This window comes from Priapulus caudatus, unplaced genomic scaffold (assembly GCF_000485595.1).
Source record: "Priapulus caudatus unplaced genomic scaffold, Priapulus_caudatus-5.0.1 Scaffold589, whole genome shotgun sequence".
NCBI lineage: Eukaryota > Metazoa > Priapulida > Priapulimorpha > Priapulimorphida > Priapulidae > Priapulus > Priapulus caudatus.
The window spans coordinates 40,940-59,791 of NW_014577650.1; the positions used below are offsets into that span (position 1 = coordinate 40,940).

The window sequence follows — 18,852 nt, forward strand, 5'->3', positions numbered from 1 at the left end:
GAACCCCCCCCCCCAATATAAAGTTGGCTACGGGCCTGGGCCCTACACACCTTTACCTCACGAATCAGACATCATTTGAGCTCTGAATCATTAAATTAGCTTTAGAACGAATTTTATGCTGAACAATTGCATCTGTAGTGCAAGTGAATAGGGTAAGAAAACACAAACGTGGGTTTTTCACAGTGCATGAATACAAATATATATCCTGTCACCGACACACATACAAACCCACCCCTAGCATGCATAGTGTGGTGCCAGAATCAGCCTAAAATGCTACGTAACTAACGCACAAACGAAGCAGCTTACATGTGCATGCGTGCGTGCATATCTGCGCATGTGTATATAAAGCACACACTCACAAGACTTTTGAGTTTTCGCCTCCGCAACATTAGATAAACGTCCTACCAGCCAGCAATACATCTACCTGTGTAATGCCACAACCTGTAGCCATTTCCCACCCGTAACCGTGGCGACGTGGTTGCCGTGAGAAGATGCTCCCCATCCGGACACCACTGCATGAATGTGGAATCAGACGCCACACACTTGCACATCAACTGATGCACTTCCATATCCCAGAACTCCAACTGGCCCTTCAGGTTTCCAAACCCAGCCAGAACGAGCAGTGCTCAAACGGTCAAGGATGGCCACACGTAAGCAGTGTAAATAGAATTGTGAAATTCAAAGAAAAATTTGTCATCTCATTTACTCCTGTTCTTTTATAAGATCACATTGTGTTTGGTCACGCAACCAATAACATACACAAACACATCGTAAAATATTGTTGTCATAAGCAACACGTGAGTCTATCAATATATATAGTGTTTAACAAACCACTGTTGCCTGCGCTGAGATCTTTATAATGATATTTGACCTTTCAATGTTAGTGACATTCACAATTACAACAAATCTCAGCCGTTAGGCACCCTTTACTGATGTTTACTACATATCGGTAAACAGAGTTGCAAAAGGATATTATTCCCAAAAGGACTGAAGTAGGCTGCATTTCTTGGCCCTTCACCAAAGTCAAACAGAGGCTCACACTTGGTGCTGTACAATGTTGCTTTGGCTGGCATGACTACAAGAAACTAATAAGGAAAGCAATTATTTCAATCATATGGAACAGATTTCATAGCCCAACTATCTCAACATCGTACTTATATCACGTTAAATTGAATATTCGTTTATACAAGTCGCAGAAACTGATGCCAGAATGTATCATTTTGTGCATAAAAAGGATACAGCCATATACAGCACAGAATTCGGTTGAGGTTGGACTCCACTCCACGTGATATATAGGTCCATTTTTTCCTGCGATTAAAAATATATATATATATGGCAATTTCCCATGATGGCTCAATTCCCATCTTTATCATGTATAAAATCTCTATATTATTTTTACATTAACCTCAATATAGGCTATTTTTCCTATTTCTTCCATTTCATATAGAGTTATTATTGTTAAGTGTCATTTTAATTTAATTTAAATAATCTTCGGAACAAAATATAACGTTTCATTGCATAAACATCATCAATTATTGGCTATATGATTAGTATTTATCAAAACATATCAGCAATATCCCTAAAATGGGTCTAGCTACTAAAGATGACACAACACAGAAAGAATCCACAATTACTCACTACTGCACACATTTTTATCCTAAAATCATGAACACGTAAGTACCAGTAAAACCAATCTGAAATCAGCAATGCCAATAATTACTCATGATCTCGGCTCACCTAAAGAGACTGTACTGCTGGCGCCACCTGTGTCGATATAGTGAAGCTTCTGTTCACCATAGTAAGACGTGTTGCTACTATCTACATCGATGACAGCCATCACCAACATTGCTGTGCCTGATAGACAAATTTCACAGTGACATTATGTTAATCATGGTGACATCATATAAGTGTGAAAGTTACATAATTTGGGAAACTTATAGTGCAATGCCCATTATCATTGGCAATAAACGATTATTCTTATTGTCAGTCACATTCTTCATATAAAACAACTTCATAATACCCTTGCATCAACAATAATAATAATTATGATAATAATAAGATAATAACAATCATATGTTTGTTTAGTAGGTGTTGTCGGTTAATTACTATACCTTTCTTATTCCAGTACATTAAAACTCTGTCTGCCTTGAAAAAGCTTTTGTTTGCAATAATAGCTTGTTGGCCATCAAAGCGTGGGTACCGATAGAGCCTCACGAATGAAGGTTGGCCCTGTAAATAAATCGAGGTAAAGTATAACAAAACATTGTTTTGTTTTATTGAACAATTATTGAACACATTTTTCCATTTATATAGGATATGGTGTTCATCTATTATACTAAATCTACAAGTGCATATAAATTTTAATGTAGAACATTTCATACTTGCCTTCATTTGAGATAGTTTAACATGATAATACTGCATGCATGTATTAAGTACAGACAAGGAATAAAAACATAATATACACCTTTGAACCAGGAACATATGCAGCAACATGATAAGGAGCCATTTTAGATGGAGAGAGACTAAAACTGATGACTTTCTGCACATGCATCTTGTGAGCGATCACATCTAGAATAAAAGAAAAATACGTAAATACTGTTCATTCTACCATACATCACGTCAAAGTTATATTCTACAGAAACTCTCCGTTAAAAAGGACACAGGATGGACTTCCATCTTTTGCAATGAAGAACTCGACATTGAACTCTCCATTACATGTGTTACATGTGTTACATGAATTACATGTGTTATGACGTTACTAACTTTAGCTTTCCATATTCAACTTACCAAAGTTTCCCTCTTCAAAGAAGTGCACCTCCTGGTTGGCCATGCGGCCACATACCTTCTCGTCAGCTGACCACTGAGGCCACCTATGTTGCAAATACCACAGGGGTAGAAATTAACTTTTCAACAAGGGACTCCCTGCCCTCAAAAAGAGGGAGTCTGCAGCAAAATGAGAGAGTCTGCAGTCTAAAGTTCAAAACTAAAGATATTAACAATAGCGCGCGTGCTTATTTTGAAGATTATGCAGTTGCACGTCTGCCGAATGGGCTGCTTTGGACATTTGCTGAAAAAATACGGCAATTCCGCGAGGCCGTGCTCTGGAACGAACTAGTTAGTATAGCAGAATTTTCAGGGAGTCACATGGACAAATCAGGGAGTCGGGCAGTAAATCAGGGAGTATTTGACTCCGGACTCGCGTTAATTTCGCACCCTGGACCATCAACCCTATGTTAGCAGACACCTCTATAAAACGGACCCCTGTTTATGAAAGACACTTTGGCGTTTCCTTTGAATAACACATTAATATAAGTTCATTCGGTTGGTAGATAATAGAGCTATCTTGGTTAATTTTTACTCAACCGTGTTGATCAAAACGTCTTCTCAAAGCGGACTGAAACGTCAGCAGTACGTTTTGATCAACACGGTTGAGTAAAAATTAACCAAGATAGCTCTTTGAGTAACAGTTATAAACACTGACATGCCCTCTATAAAAGAGACACCTGTTTTAATAATGACACGTTTTTGGTTTCCTCTGAATGACCATTTGATGCAGGTTATACTATATTATGGAGTGGAATTATACTAGTGGAATGAGGTGTTATCACTTGAATTGCCCTGATTTCTTTGATATCAAAATACTTCTGTAACAATGACCATAATAATCTAGCGTAATTTATTATTCAACATTTTATTATGGAACTGAACCCCCACCTGAAACCCATATCACTGTGACATGACAGATGCATTGAATACATTCATTTTACGAGTTTGTCAATTTGCAACTAGAAACACAAGAATAGCAAGTATACAGTCTTCTATGTTTTAGCATTACCATTGTGACTGCTTCTTCTGGGTTATATCTTTGAGCTTTTTACCACTTTTTACATTCCAAAAATACATGTTAGGCATGCCACCAGGAATATCAGTAGCTGCAAATACAAAAACAGCCTTTGAGATTCATGACACCTAAAGCAGCTATCAGCAAATAAGTTTAATAAAAATAAACAGCTAAACTTATTAACGACTTTTACAAACTCATTTTCTTATGAGATGAGAATAAAAGAACACATTTATTACTAAAAATGGTTCATATTAGATGCAAGCCCCGCTCCAAGAGTTGCTCATGTTACTATTGTGAGAGTACAAAGATGTCACACTGGTTATAACAACAGTGTATCCTGACGAATACATAACATATAAAAGCAAGAAATATCACTTACAGATGTATTGCTCCCAGCCAGCGAGATAGGTGCCATTGGGAGATAGTATCACAGAACCTAGTTTCGGTACCTCAGCATGGAAAACTAGTTTCCCTGAGGAAAACTCCACCACGAATAGACTAAAGAAAGGAATTTAACAAAATTATTAGACAAGAAATATTGAGCTTTCTGGGGCATAGCTGGCAAGTGGAGGTTGCAGTTGCCCCCTAGACACATGTAGATATTGTTACATGATCCATGTCTAATGGCAAGTTGCACACAGTCAACTGCCCGGAGCACAATCTGTGTGGCTGGCTTTCCTGTCCTTTCCTCCCCAAGGCAAAATGAGTTTGCTACACCCCTGCTAGTTCAATCATATTTAATGCCTCAATACATGAAATAAGTGCAGTTAAGAAATTAATGTAAAAGGTAATTGCAAAGTTATGCATTTGCACAGTTGAACTCTAATTAATTATAGAGCACTAACTGAGTGCATAGTTTAGAGCACTCAACCACGAAATTAAACCATGACGTGTTTACAATATGAAGCATACCTCTGTCCATCTGTCCATGCAATGAAAGCTCCATTGTTGCTTAAGCTCATTGTTTTGCACCTGGAAGCATCTGCTGCATGGGACCTATAGTTCAATAGTAAATGACATACTGGTTATTTATCACAACTGCATCAGCAATGCTAATTTAAATTACAATCTGCAAAATGTAAAAATCGTAGGATTTAGTTTGTCCTTATATTTGTTTACTTATTAAAGAAGAACTCGTTTCCTGAATGAAGTTTTATATCACTAGAAAATGTAAGCAACACACTGAAACAAATGAAAGGGAACTAATGTCAATACAGTATAACGATAACTGTCAGAGTTCTCTCTCTCCGTTAATATCACTAAAGGGACAATGTCCCATAACTGTACACTTATAGCAGTACTTCGATTATTTCTTATATATAGCAGAGATACAAGGAAAGCAAGAAGTTCTGAATCCACATTAAAAATAACATTTACCTGGTAATGACATCATTTTCTTCATATGAAGGGGGGCCATTGATTACCTTGAGTCCTTCTGACCCCCGTACTAGAAAGAACAATGTGAATAAAATAAAATACTTTAAACAGCATTTTATAACTAACATGGGGGGATTAATTTAACTCTATCCATGTAGCCTTTCGCTCCTGCTACAGGGTCGTATTAATAATACTGTTGGAGAATGCCACTGAATCTTTGCAGCATGACAGCCTAGCTGTAGCATGTGAATAACTAGGATAAATATGCTAACCAGCAACACAAACAACCTGACTTTAGCCGGCCACTCTCATATCAAACTGAATTCACTATAATATGGCCAGATTTACCGTTTATTGCGGGTAAACAAACCAAACCAAATGAGAGAAACAAAGTGCAGTACAGAGACACGTATGCCACTTAGGCTCTCTATCAATTCCAATTGGTTTTCCTGTGCTTCATCTGATAATTATATACTCAAAATTGTTATACTTTCATTTGTTTGTACTGTTAGAAATGGAGTAAACTACTACTTCCATTTTTCTATGCTATAACAGCATAAATTCTTAGTGTTTTTCAAGTTGGTGTAATCAGTAATTATATTCGCTATGAGGTGAGACCATATATTTAGCTATATTTTTTCAGATTGTGCGTTTCGGAGCAATGACTTCGCAATAAACCCTTTTTAATGTAGTAAAATCACCACTGTTATTTATTTATCACATTTTCAAAGGTGGTGAATGCCAGCTGGCAGTGGTAGCCCTGCGCTGCAGTGCATATATGACACCCTTACTTTCCATCTCCAAAATTCACTAATTACCACCAATCCATGCTATAGTTAGGTATGTCAGTACGTTAATGTTACTGTCGGTGCACATAACTGAAAATGACAGTCACTGTCAGTAAGTCAGTGAGCTGAGTTCACTATTCACACAGTACACTATGTTTTCAAGTTACTGTTGTCGTGTTGAGTGAATGAGTGTTGTTAATATAGACTCACACTTGCATTCACACTAGCACACTGCCAGTGCAGTCTCACCGAGTCTGTGGCTGTGCAGTGACACTCGTCGAATTATCAAATTAAACATTTAAATTACTTTTAACGAAGTGCCCGGAGGAGGTACGGCAGCTGTCATTCGTTAAAGCCCCCTTTTGGCGTTTGTTTTGAGGGCTGAGGCAATTATTTGCGATCTTCTGATGTAAAGTTTACAATAATGTTCATTTTCATACCTAATCCGAGTGTTCTCTAGCTCATCAAAACTCTCAAATCGTGAATTTATTTCCTAAGGCATTATTTCGAAATCTGCCGGCCATCTTTGTCTCGTTTGTATGAAAGTGAAGGACTGCTGTACCTCCGGCCACTGCCTACTTTTAAAACGAAAAGTAATAGAAGTGTATAAATACATGCGTCTAAACAGAGGAATTGCTCCGAGCTGTGATTGGAGGATAAAAATAGAATTTGTGACGTTTCGTTTTCGTTTTGCATACCCCGCCGAACGATTTGAGTTGCATTTCTATAAATTCTAGCTATTATAGACACATATGTCTTAGCCTTAAATTAATCTATGTGAATTCTGAGTCTATTGAAGCGCGATTAGTCTAATTAATTAGCAAATATGCACGCGCGGTATCGCTCATAGGCTAGTAATATACGCGCGGCTATGACCGGTAAGAGAGTGTACTAACTATCATATATGGCGCGAACGATTTGAGTTACATTGCTATAAATTCTAGCTATTATAGACACATGTCTTAGCTATGATCCCTGTGAGTCTTCAATTTATTGAAGGGTGATAGCTTAATTAATTAACAAATATGTACGCACGGTATCGCTCATACTCGAGTCATAGGCTAAATGCCAAAACGAAACGTCACGAATTCCATTTTTATCCTCCAATGACAAGTCGGAGAAATTCCTCTGTTTAGACGCATAAAACTATAAAGGGCAGTTGTCGCCAACTACATGTATCCCCCGTGATCTAGTATATGAATGAAATATCTGTGTAAGGACGTAGAAGGTAAGTAAAGTTAAATAAAACACAAAGACAAAGGTTTGCTACACAACTCATGTGCCTGAGATGTGGAAGTAAGTTAAAATTGGTTGCCTTAGGGGTTTTGGTACGCGACACACCTTCTCCCCAAGATGTGTAAGTATACGATGTTTGCTCGCGCTAGATCAATTAGGGGCCGAGTTATAGAGCGGAAGGAAAATATGATCAAGGTAATTGTCAAGGTCAAATAAAGGTCGCAGTGACCTAGTTTTGGTACGTGACACACCTTCTCCCCAAGATGTGTAAGTATACCAAGTTTGGTAGCGTTAGGTCAATTAGGGGCCGAGTTATAGAGCGGAAGGGAAATATGATCAAGGTCAAGGTAAAGGTCAAATAAAGATCGTAGTGACCTGATTTTGGTAGCGTTAGGTCAATTAGGGGCCGAGTTATAGAGCGGAAGGGAAATATGATCAAGGTCAAGGTAAAGGTCAAATAAGGGTCGTAGTGACCTGGTTTTAGTACGCTGCGCACCTTCTCCCCAAGATTTGTAAGTATACCAAATTTGGTAGCGCTAGGTCAATTAGGGGCCGAGTTATATAGAGGAAAAGACATATGATCAAGGTCAAATAAAGGTCGCAGTGACCTGGTTTTGGTACGCGACATACCTTCTCCCCGAGATGTGTAAGTATACCAAGTTTGGTAGCGCTAGGTCAATTAGGGGCCGAGTTATAGAGCGGAACAGAAATATGATCAAGGTCAAATAAAGGTCGCAGTGACCTGGTTTTGGTACGCGACATACCTTCTCCCCAAGATGTGTAAATATGCCAAGTTTGGTAGCGCTAGGTGACAGTAGGTCAATTAGGGGCCGAGTTATAGGGCGGAAGGGAAATATAATCAAGGTCAAGGTCAAGGTAAAGGTCGTAGTGACCTGGTTTTGGTACGCTGCGCACCTTCTCCCCAAGATGTGTAAGTAGACTATGTTTGGTCACGCTAGGTCAATTAGGGGTCGAGTTATAGAGCGGAAGGAAAAGTGTCTGCGGCGGCGGCGGCTGGACAGACATAAAACCATAGTATCCCCGCCGACTTCGTCGCGGGGGATACAATAATGATATTTTTAATGTATAGTCTAAGATTGGTTTTCTTGTGCTTAGTTAGGGCTAGGCTTAAACCGACCAGGCTCTCCGACTGTTACACGTCGTATGACCTCTCGCCAACGTAGAGTTCACTTTTAAGCGAGAAGGGAACTTGTGGCTATGCCTAGGCCAGGGCTAGGCTTAGCCTTAGGCCTTAGGCCTTAGCCTTGGCCGCGCATTACACCAGAATAGAACAATTTTCCGTGCAATCAAAATAATGTTAAAAGTTATATATATGTTTATTTGATCAACATGTCTCTTTCCGTCTTCGACGATATAGACCCTTGGACTTTGAAAACTATTATTTACGAGGTTACGAGGTTAGTTACGCACCTGCAAAAACTGGCGGGGTGGGCGCAGCCATCTTAAATCTCGCGTTATCTCGCGATAGCGCCACGTAACCAAAAAATGTAGTGCCTTGTCAAAATCACTTCGCCAGTCTATATTTAGCTCACATAATTATAATGCTCTATCAGAAGTGCAATTATATATTATACTCCATAAACATTTATTTAATTATAATGCAGCGTAATAAATTAAATATTTGCAAGTATTGTTAGAAAACATTATAATTAAGTATGAACTATTTCTCATACTATAGGTTATTTCCGGGTGTTGCACGGTCTTTACGGCCTTTACGACGTAAACAGTCACAGTGTCAGCAGGTGTTTGGTTGGGGACGTTTCTGTTAAGTTTCTTGTTTTATTAGTAGTTGTAACATAGATATCTTAGTAGCCATGCCTAGCAAACAGAGGATGCGATTGGCAAATGAGAAGCACAGCAAAAATGTCACACAGCGAGGGCAAGTTGCTAAATCTTTGGTAAGTCTGTGGTGCTGTCAACTTGGTCAGTGTAGTTCAGACCGAGTTGCGTCATTGAGACGAGTTTTTACTTCCTACTTGGTGGAATGCTAGTAGTAGTACTAGAAGTCGCTAGAACCTCGTTCTATCTCTCAACGCAAAAATTGATTCTAAATAACAGCGAATAAAGTGGTCGTCTACAGCGTCATCCAGTTATTGTTACTTACACTGTTAATACTAGTAAATGCTTTCAAGTACTTTGAGTAGTGGTCCTGGCACCTGCCTCCTGACTAATTTAAAGAGTGCTCCAGGCTCGTTAAAGTCTTGACCACATGATACTTGTTCATCTCTGCCACCCAATTAAAATTTAATGGGAAAGTGTGTAATTAAGTATATGCTACGTAAGTTACCGACATGTTTTCATATATGTTCAATGTTTGTACTTTAATTACAACTGGTGTTTTTTATTTAACTTTTCTAATTGCAATTGCAGAGGCCGCAAGATGAGAAGTACCCAGTTGGACCATGGCTACTTGCTTTGTTCATCTTCGTTGTCTGTGGATCAGGTAATAACAGCGATTAATGAATCATCGAGCTCTCGTTTAATAATGTGGTTTTTACTCTGTTTACAATTACAAGCAGCGAGTGAATAAGCTATTCTGTTAGGAAACCACTTGTGTAAAATTGTGGCTAATATGATATATTGTTATTGCTTTGTTAGTTGTTATACACTACCAAAACATTGTGTATAACATTATGCTGTTAGATTTTCATATGTTAATCACAGTTGGTGCTTAGGTAAGCATGTCTAGTCAGCAATTAGATAAGTATATGAATGATACTGGAGTTGGTATAGTACAATTAACATATCCCTTATCGGTTTTTAGGCTATTTTGATATTGTTGCTGACGCATGCATTATTGCACATAGTGCCTGTAATATAGATGGGTATCAATGATGATCTTTCTATCTGAGTTAATGTGGTTGTTGGACTTTGTGCATTAGCAATCCATATTCACAGTTTTGTTTTTGTTTTTTTACAGCTGTCTTTCAAATAATCCAGAGCATTAGGTACGCGTAGTGCCTACAATCAACAAGGGTCAACGATTCAGACGGGCTCGACTACAACCTGATCTTTTCTACACGGTGTGCCAGCTGACTGAGATTCCAACTTACTGCCTGAGGAACAAGTCTATGTCAAAGGCATTTGCTTGCTCAAAAACATGTGCAGTGTAATAAGACTACAGAAGTGTGGCTTGAATTACAAACGTTTCATTATTGGTATTTTGGTAAATATTAAACGGCTATTTGACCAGTAGGTGCTAGACATTCCATGGTTTAGGTGGTATAAACTTGTATCAGTTTAGAATGTTTATGATATTGAACACTAACATCGAGAGGAAAGCTGGATCTATGCATCATAGTGATGTGCTTGTTCTCAAAGCACTATAAAATGGTAATGGAATGCTGAATAGATTGTCACTGGTAATATTTATTTGAGGTTACTAGACTAACTGCATGTGTATTATTGAAGCTGTTTCATTATGGCATGAGTGTGTGAAAGTACACAGTCCATGATTTCCCAGTATTTATTAATATTGACCACATGCAGAATTGTAAATTTAATTCTCTTTGTACTGCAGGTTTTACAGTGATACGTTTGTATTGATGTAATCAGGTTGCAAATTGTGAACGAAATATGCAGAGGATTGCAGTCTCATTATCAGGAATAAAGTTTTCTTCGTTTAATATTAATTCTGTCAAGAACTGTTCACCCTCGTTTGTTATTTTCTTTATGCCTTTTTTGTTTCATTTTTTCATCTGTTAGATAATCTTTTGTATTTCTAGATTAGTAGATGCAGTGTGCTGTAGCTTGTAGAAAGGGAAGTGTTTAATCTCTTTAATTGTAAAATTTTCTGTCGTAAAATTATTCATGCCTCACTACTATTTCCAATCATGTCATCCATTGCTGCTTCCCTTATAACTTTTGATAATGCTTTTCATATAATAAACGAAATACGTGGGTGTACACATGCACACATAGCTATATTATTATAAATACATCGGTGCATTCATTTAGATTGTTCTACTGAGAAATCTTTATTAATCACAATGTGTGATCACGATTGATAACCATACTGCACGTGTTAAACATTACTCCTTTATAAAACCATTAAAACACAGACACGTATATCACAGAAACCTCGCTGTATTCACTCACACTCCACGCAGCTCCACATTTGTACAACCAAACTTCTCTGCTCTGGCCATGACGACAGCAAGGTGTTTACATAAAAGTTAACTCGCGATATATCTGTAAATTTAAAATGTGCATTTTTCTAACCCTTTCACCGCAAAACCTACACTGATTTACGATTCACAAGAATCACCGATTTGAAATCTGGGACGTGGAAAAACTACATACCTCTGACATTTGTATTATTGATTGCACTCTAATGACTGAATAAAAAATGACACCCCGTTTGCCCCATATGTGCATGGCTTGACCTAGATGTAATGCAGGTGGCAGCACTGTTCCACCCACATGTAATGCAGGTGGCAGCACGGCTCCACCCACATGTAATGCAGGTGGCAGCACAGCTCAACCCACATGTAATGCAGGTGGCAGCACTGCTCAACCCACATGTAACGTAGGTGGCAGCACTGTTCCCCCCACATGTAATGTAGGTGGCAGCACGACTCGACACACATGTCATGCAGGTGGCAGCACTTGTGTAACACAGATGGAATGTAATGTAAGTGGCACCCATGTGTAACACAGATGGCAGCACTGCTCCACCACAGATGGCAGCACTGCTCCACCACAGATGGCAGCACTGCTCCACCACAGGGGGCAGTGCTGTTGACAAGCCGCACATCATAGGCGAGAGCAGCAGCTGCGTCTGAACACAAGGCCCGGCTCGAAGTCGCGTGCCGACGCGCATCCGCTGAGACCCATTGCCAACTCAAGCTCGACTCGCAGCAAGTCAAGCAGCTCCGTGAGCCCGCTCGAGCCTCCGTACGCGAGGCCCCACTGCACGGGCCGGCCAATGAATACGGCCCGCGCACCCAGCGCCAGCCCCTTGAGGATGTCCGTGCCTGTGCGGAACCCAGAGTCGACGTACACCTCCACCTGGCAACAAACATGGCACCACAAATGAGGGTCATTCGATTAATATGTTAAGTGTGCATATACTTATACTTTATAGACAGACCTCAGTTATACAGAGGTGGGTTCACTGCATAACCACCATTCAATAGATACACCAAGTTTCTTTGATAGACAGGTGTTAGTTTTGTATAGGTGTTCATAACATAGGATTGACTGTATATAACAAATATGGTAGTTGGTTCAAAGAATATGGTCTAATACTACATTATATTTCTATTTTATGCTATTCTTTAAAGCCGCACAATGCGCATCCAAACGCTAATTTCTCCAGTACTAGACTAGCAAATACTTCGTGTCATGCATAATCACACTACCTTATGACAAAATAAACTCTAGTTCCTCCCATTTGACTGCGCGTTGTCTTATAAAAGGTATTTGAAAATAGCTCCAATGTTGTTGACGTTCCCCAATCTCCAAGCAACCGTGCAGCGGTGCCGCGGTACAGCGGTACGGGCGCAGCAAAGATAAAAACATGTGACGTCACGCGATGTTATGTTGTTTGAAACAATTTAGCGTTGGCGCCTGATTACCTGATTTCGCACCTCTTTCTTGTTGGGAACGCGCAGTCAAATGGGAGGAACTAGAGTTTATTTTGTCATAAGGTATAGTGTGATTATGCATGTCACGAAGTATTTGCTAGTCTAGTACTGGAGAAATTAGCGTTTGGATGCGCATTGTGCGGCTTTAAGATCAGTGATTGCCTTCATTGTTATGTTATTATCGTATAATGCTGTGCATTACGGTAATAAAAATATCTAACTGTGATGACGATGACAACTATTACTACTTTGGTGGTAAATAATTCACTACCACTGCAAATGCTCTACTGCTACTGCTGTTGCCACTGCCACTGCTACTGCTACTGCTACTACTACTGGTACTGATACTGCCACTGCTACTACGACTTTGTTGAAAAAGATTTTAATACTACTACTACTATCACCTGGTGGCCAATGGCAGCAACTATCTCTGGGAGAACATCGATGGTTGGACAGAGGCTGTCGAAATGTCGGGCTCCATGATTTGACACCCACACGGCAGACACCTAGAGGCGAGAACAACATGGATGATGTCAAGAGAGCATTCAGTCAGCCTCTGCAGGGCATTGCAAAGTATGGGCATTTAGAAGAGCAATTAGCAATCTCGTCTTCTAGTTGCTGGTACATGTACTGCCACAGGCACTATACCAATACTGATGAATACATCAAGTCATAACCCACGGCTCACAATCACACCAACGACACACAAGACGCGGAGAAGCGGCGACTGCTGGAAAGTGCCGCTGACGTCATTGTGAGCGGAGCGCCGCGTACGTGCCAAAGCTACAGTGGCGCCACCTCACCCCATGCTTCACGGCGAGGCGTGCGTCGTCAGCCGACATCACGCCCTTGAGCACGATCGGCAGCTTGGTGGAGGCGGCGAGGCGTTCGAGCATTGTCCACGTCAGCGCTGGGTGAATGAGCACGTTGCTGAAGAAGCGTGACGTATCGGCCTCACGCTGGAAGGTCAAGCGAGGTCAAGGTCAGGCGGAGCGAGAAGTGAGAACCGATGGCTATCGGACACAAGCAGGCTTTTCTGCCATCTAATACTATAATGTAACAGTAGCAAGATGCAAAAATTAGCTAGTGGTTGGTAGATGTGTTTGTAGGCTTTCTGCCACCTAATACTATAATGTAACTGTTGCAAGATGCAAGAATAAGTGGTTGTCAGACACATGCAGGCTTTTAGGGGTAAGATTTACATTTTCTTAAATTTAAAGAATTTACTACCCCTGAATACGCCGTTTAGGGTCGAATTTTGAGATGTAAAAATCTTGAGTGTATTCGAAGTAATATCTTGAGTGACTACCCCCCCCCCACCGGGGAGTACCCCGCAAATGTGTTTTCCCACATGTGCTAAACTAATCCAGGGTGCTAAACTAGGCTTGGGTTTTTGGCCTTACTTCTTCATCAACTTACCGAGGTGGAACTTGATGCAGATTGGATCGCGTCGAAATTTCCACAGCATAGGTGGCTGGGCAGCACAAGGGGCCATATAACATCAGTGCGACGTCTACTTAGAACGGGGACATCGCATGTGACCACGAGTGCTTTAAATCCGGCCGATTCTGCTAGCCGAATAAGGCCCATTGTCACCTGCTCATCACGCATCACGTACAGCTGAAACCACTTCAGGCCGGTCGGAACAGCTGCTGCCACCTGGTGTCAAGATAAGAAACTCAATTCCAACCCATCAACTCTCATTTATCTACGGCCATGTTCACGATAACAACTAACTTTTCATTCTGTAATTTTCTGAGACTGTCAATTCTTCGTTGGATCTTGACGTTTATTAGTTTACTAGAAATACCACATGATAATACATGGAAAATCATGCTCTATAATGCCTAGACACTGGGTCACAATCACGCATGTCAATAGACATAATACGATTCATAATTGTAATATAATTCCACTCCTGATATTACACAATCCGCAACACGAGGAGTAATTCATCAAACAGCTGTTAATTGCGCTCCATTCCAATCCTGCACCAGCCTCTTACTCGAAACCCACAGGGATTCACACAGCCCAGAATGGGTTTACCTCAAGTACGCTCTTATTGGAGAAGCTACTCTGAGTAAAGCACATGCCAGCCGTACATGCCGCCCTCGCTGCACCAATCTCACCATCTGCCGGATCTACGAGGCAGTGGTGTGCAGAGGGTGCTAGTCCTATCGGACAGCTCACTGGAGCACCGAGGAGCGTGGTGGCTAGTTCAATGTTGGAGACATCTCGCAGGTAGCGCGGTCGAATACATAACCTGTAATGATGAACCATTATTATTATTATTAGTAGTAGTAGTAACTGCAGCAGCAGTATCAGTAGAAGCAGCAGCAGCAGTAGTAGCAGTAGTGAGAGCACATTAATCCATGTAAGAGCTAGGGCTGTAACGATACACAAGCCTCTCGATTCGATCCGGTTCTCGATATTAGCCTCTCGATTCGATTCCTGCGATTTGATTCCCAAAATATTGAAATGTTATCTTATTTTTTATATTTTCATTATTTTGCAATAATAAATTATTAGAAATTGCCAATGAATACTAAATGGTGAATAGACTAGAGAGTCTAGAGAGTATATATACACTGCACACGCTGAGTAACATTGGTGAGTAACACCAGAGCATATAAATCAGTGATTTATATGCTCTGGTAACACTCCACAGTATATAGCGTAGTGCCGCCATCTATTGGAGGAAAAAAGTGGTATCGAAGTGGAATCGAAAATACGGGGAAAAATATCGAGGATCGGATCGAGGGAAGAGAATCTCGATCCGATTCGATTTTGGTGGATCGTTACAGCCCTAGTATGAGCACACTAAGCCCTGTAAAAGCACACTGGACCTTGTAAGAGCACACTAAGCCCTGTAAGAGAACACTAAGCCATGTAAGAGCACACTGAGCCATGTAAGAGCACACTGAGCCCTGTAAGAGCACACTAAGCCATGTAAGAGCACACTGAGCCTTGTAAGAGCACACTAAGCCCTGTAAGAGCACACTAAGCCCTGTAAGAGCACACTGAGCCCTGTAAGAGCACACTAAACCATATAAGAGCACACTGGACCCTGTAAGAGCACACTGGACCCTGTGAGAGCACAATGAGCCTTGCAAGAGCACACTGGGGCAACAAAAGGAGCGGATGGGGGCGCAAGAGGGGCAGTTAATCCCCCAAGAGAAATGTAGATACATTAAATGGTCAATGACGGTCACCTTCCCAGAACACAACACAGACGTAGCTTTGCTACCACAGGAAAAAATGGGTTAGCTACGCTCCTGCAAGGAGCCTTGCATACGAGCACCTATAGCTGTAAAGAGAGCTCTCACAGATAGGGGAATGTCCTATCAGTATCATGTCTCTTTCTTCGGCTATCAAAACGTATCTGGAATAACTATATACCTTTATAACATCACACGCACCTTCTGAATGCATTTATGTTCTCATTCAATGATACTTCGTCTTCCGTGCCACCCCGAAGATACTCATATTGGGACTTGGTAAGCTTCTCTTTTGCAAAGACCTCAAAGTCGTTTATACAGACTGGCTTTCTTGCCAATGCCATGACTGATGAACGTTTACTTCTAGTAAGGATATTGGCTCCTATTGCTCTACAAGAGCAGCCCTACCCTATCCAGTAAACGCACGTAGCCCTTAGCCTCACAAGACAACCTGCGAGGAAATTAAAAAAACAACGTGGAATATATATTCAGTGTTTATGAGGTCATTGGCATTGGCATATTGCCATGATATTGCCTTATTGGGGCCAGCTAGCAAACTGCACTATAAAACTAAACACCGAACTCTTTTATACGTCAATGATACAGCGCATTGATACTATCACAGGGGTGTATCCAGGATTTTTTCTGGGTGGGTCGTGATCATAATTTTTTGGACCTTTTCACAATGAAATAACAGCAAGATGTGATTAAAATGTCAATACAATTTAATTAAAACAAAAAAATGTTGTTTAAAAAAAAAATTTATCAGTTTTTTAAAACAAAAATTTGAAGTTTTTTGATCAGTTTTTTGAAAAAAGTTTTCTGACTCAGTTGAAAACAGTTTTTTGAACTCTGTCTTGTCTTTGTCTTGATCTTGTCTTGTCTTTGTCAGTCTTTGTCTCTCTTTTTTTAACTCAGTTTTTTTAAACAAAAAATTTTGTTTAAAAAAAAGGCTCAGTTTCAGAATTGCTGGAATTGGGATAGATTTACGTCACGCAATTGGCAATGTCTTTGGACTCATTGCTGGTACCTGATCAATTATGCTTTTTCATTTATGTCATTGTGAAAAGGCCCTCGAAAAAAAATGTCTTTGGAAAAAATGTGGACCTTTTAAAATTTTGGGGGGTCGTACGACCCTCACGACCCCCCCCCCTGCATACACCCATGTATTACTATTACTATTAGAATAGGAACTTCAACTGAAGTTGATAAGTCGATTGACACTTGATGACAATGATAGTAAAATAACACAACTAGGTTACTTTGTTTTACACCTTTCGAAACATGTGTTTACAATAATAAAAATTAATATGGGCCGCAAGGATCATGAACGATCGATCGTTCATGATGTTTGATATAAACAGTATTATAACCATTAGCTCTAGAACTATAGCCCTCCGCTCCACCTACGGCCTGCGGTGGAGCGGAGGGGAGCCATGCAGCCATAGTTCTAGAGCTATTAGTATCGCACGAAGGGTCGTTGTCGTAACAGGTACTACAGATATGTACCCGAGGTAGTTTTAGGTTGTTTAGTATTATGTTTATATTTTTATATGAGGTATTTTTAGGGTTAGGGTTAGGGTTAGGGTTAGGGTTAGTGTTAGGGTTAGGGTTAGGCCAATATGGCCATGGGCATGGGCACAGGCACTTCGATTGGAATGTCTCAATAAAATAAAAAAATGTAAACACGAAATGTTTTTACTACCAAAGTCTTAATGTTTCTCTACTCTATTTTCGCCTATTATTGCCGATAATTACCCGTAAATGCCGGTGTCCCGGTAAATTTCTCAGCCGGTCAAATGCTCATCTGCAACACACAAGTACACCGCACGCCCGCCCTGTGCACAAACATTATGAACTTTCGAACTTTAGTAACCCGACCAGGCTGTGTGACTGACGTCAATATACAGTCAGTATTCTAACCCTAGCAATACCGTTTCTTGGAGCTAGAACTTTGGTAGAGGACTTTGGTAGTAAATACCTTTCGTGTTTATTTACCTTCTTCTTTTTTAATTGAGACGTTCCAAGTGCATGGGTAAAGTTTTTTTTACACGATGTGGGCGCTGTTCATTTGTTAATAGGTGCGCAAGTGTCGTTATGGTGGGATTTTCGTTTTTTCGTTTATGTATGAAAACTCTATAAGTGCAATACGACCATGCCAAACGACAATACAAGACGGCGAAGAGGAAAGAGTAAGTGTAATTAAACACCATGGCATCATCATCACTGTCCTCAGAATTAGGTTCTGACGGATTCTACACCATTGCCATTGGGTTAGGGTCATTGATTGAGTGATTGACCACGGCACGGCCCAGGCCCAGGCCCAAGACTAGATTAGTAGATACAATAATATGAATAATGTAAGGGCCTAAAGGCCCGTCTCCACACACGCGGCACGACACGACACAGCAAAGCAAAATGCAGCGCCGTTGTGCTGAAAAAAAAAACATTGTGATTTCGCGCATTAATGAGGGGGTCCATGCCCCCCCCCCCTTTGGCATCCGGAATACTCTCTAATTTTCAGTGGCATCTGGAATACTCCATAATTTTGGGCTGGCATCTGGAATACTATTTAACCTGCAGCCAGCACCCGAATAATACATAAGCAAACAGTAACCAATAGTCCAATACACAACATTTATTAACCTTTATTCATGCACACTATTTATTAGGTGAGCAATAAATACACCATGCACCATGCTTGTTAGAGGCAAATAATTAAAGAAAAGGTACAGACTTTATGCTGAATTTATGCTGTTGAATTTGATTTGCCTTCTTGT

The 18,852-nt window shown here is 40.4% G+C and overlaps 4 protein-coding genes across 11 annotated transcripts in view; 2 read left to right on the plus strand and 2 right to left on the minus strand.

Moving 5' to 3' along the window:
• The window catches only part of LOC106811896 (eukaryotic translation initiation factor 2A-like), a 14,420-nt gene extending 5,694 nt beyond the window's left edge, over positions 1-8,726 (minus strand). Inside the window, exons 1-12 of the mRNA XM_014815628.1 lie at positions 8,677-8,726; positions 5,222-5,291; positions 4,757-4,840; positions 4,224-4,342; positions 3,836-3,932; positions 2,788-2,870; positions 2,465-2,568; positions 2,112-2,229; positions 1,738-1,854; positions 1,240-1,308; positions 974-1,075; positions 425-622 (exon numbers count right to left, since the gene is read on the minus strand). Of these exons, the coding sequence (XP_014671114.1) occupies positions 425-622; positions 974-1,075; positions 1,240-1,308; positions 1,738-1,854; positions 2,112-2,229; positions 2,465-2,568; positions 2,788-2,870; positions 3,836-3,932; positions 4,224-4,342; positions 4,757-4,840; positions 5,222-5,291; positions 8,677-8,707 (1,192 nt within the window). The 5' untranslated portion in view covers positions 8,708-8,726. The remainder of the gene's footprint in view (positions 1-424; positions 623-973; positions 1,076-1,239; positions 1,309-1,737; positions 1,855-2,111; positions 2,230-2,464; positions 2,569-2,787; positions 2,871-3,835; positions 3,933-4,223; positions 4,343-4,756; positions 4,841-5,221; positions 5,292-8,676) is intronic.
• A 232-nt stretch (positions 8,727-8,958) lies between these two features.
• On the plus strand, positions 8,959-10,915 carry LOC106811906 (stress-associated endoplasmic reticulum protein 2). Its single transcript, XM_014815641.1, has 3 exons — positions 8,959-9,164; positions 9,637-9,709; positions 10,187-10,915. Exons 1-3 carry the CDS (start codon positions 9,081-9,083, stop codon positions 10,222-10,224), a joined length of 195 nt encoding a protein of 64 aa, XP_014671127.1. The 5' UTR covers positions 8,959-9,080; the 3' UTR covers positions 10,225-10,915.
• A 1,023-nt stretch (positions 10,916-11,938) lies between these two features.
• LOC106811905 (hydroxyacid oxidase 2-like) lies at positions 11,939-18,135 on the minus strand. Of its 3 annotated transcripts, none has more exons than XM_014815639.1 (7): positions 18,124-18,135; positions 16,274-16,523; positions 14,901-15,117; positions 14,274-14,513; positions 13,658-13,813; positions 13,259-13,360; positions 11,939-12,276 (listed from the first exon to the last, which is right to left on the minus strand). In XM_014815639.1, exons 2-7 carry the CDS (start codon positions 16,414-16,416, stop codon positions 12,022-12,024), a joined length of 1,113 nt encoding a protein of 370 aa, XP_014671125.1. In that variant the 5' UTR covers positions 16,417-16,523; positions 18,124-18,135; the 3' UTR covers positions 11,939-12,021. The 3 variants fall into 3 exon arrangements, with proteins under 3 accessions (XP_014671125.1, XP_014671124.1, XP_014671123.1); XM_014815638.1 differs by lacking the exon at positions 18,124-18,135 and adding an exon at positions 18,071-18,092; XM_014815637.1 differs by lacking the exon at positions 18,124-18,135 and adding an exon at positions 17,831-17,870.
• Positions 18,136-18,167: 32 nt separating this feature from the next.
• The window catches only part of LOC106811907, an 18,349-nt gene continuing 17,664 nt past the window's right edge, over positions 18,168-18,852 (plus strand). For all 6 annotated transcript variants that reach the window (XR_001394226.1, XM_014815642.1, XM_014815643.1 and 3 more), the window contains exon 1: positions 18,168-18,264. Coding sequence is in view for 5 of the 6 variants with exons in the window: in XM_014815642.1 (XP_014671128.1) it covers positions 18,196-18,264 (69 nt within the window). In the remaining variant the exon portion in view is untranslated. The remainder of the gene's footprint in view (positions 18,265-18,852) is intronic.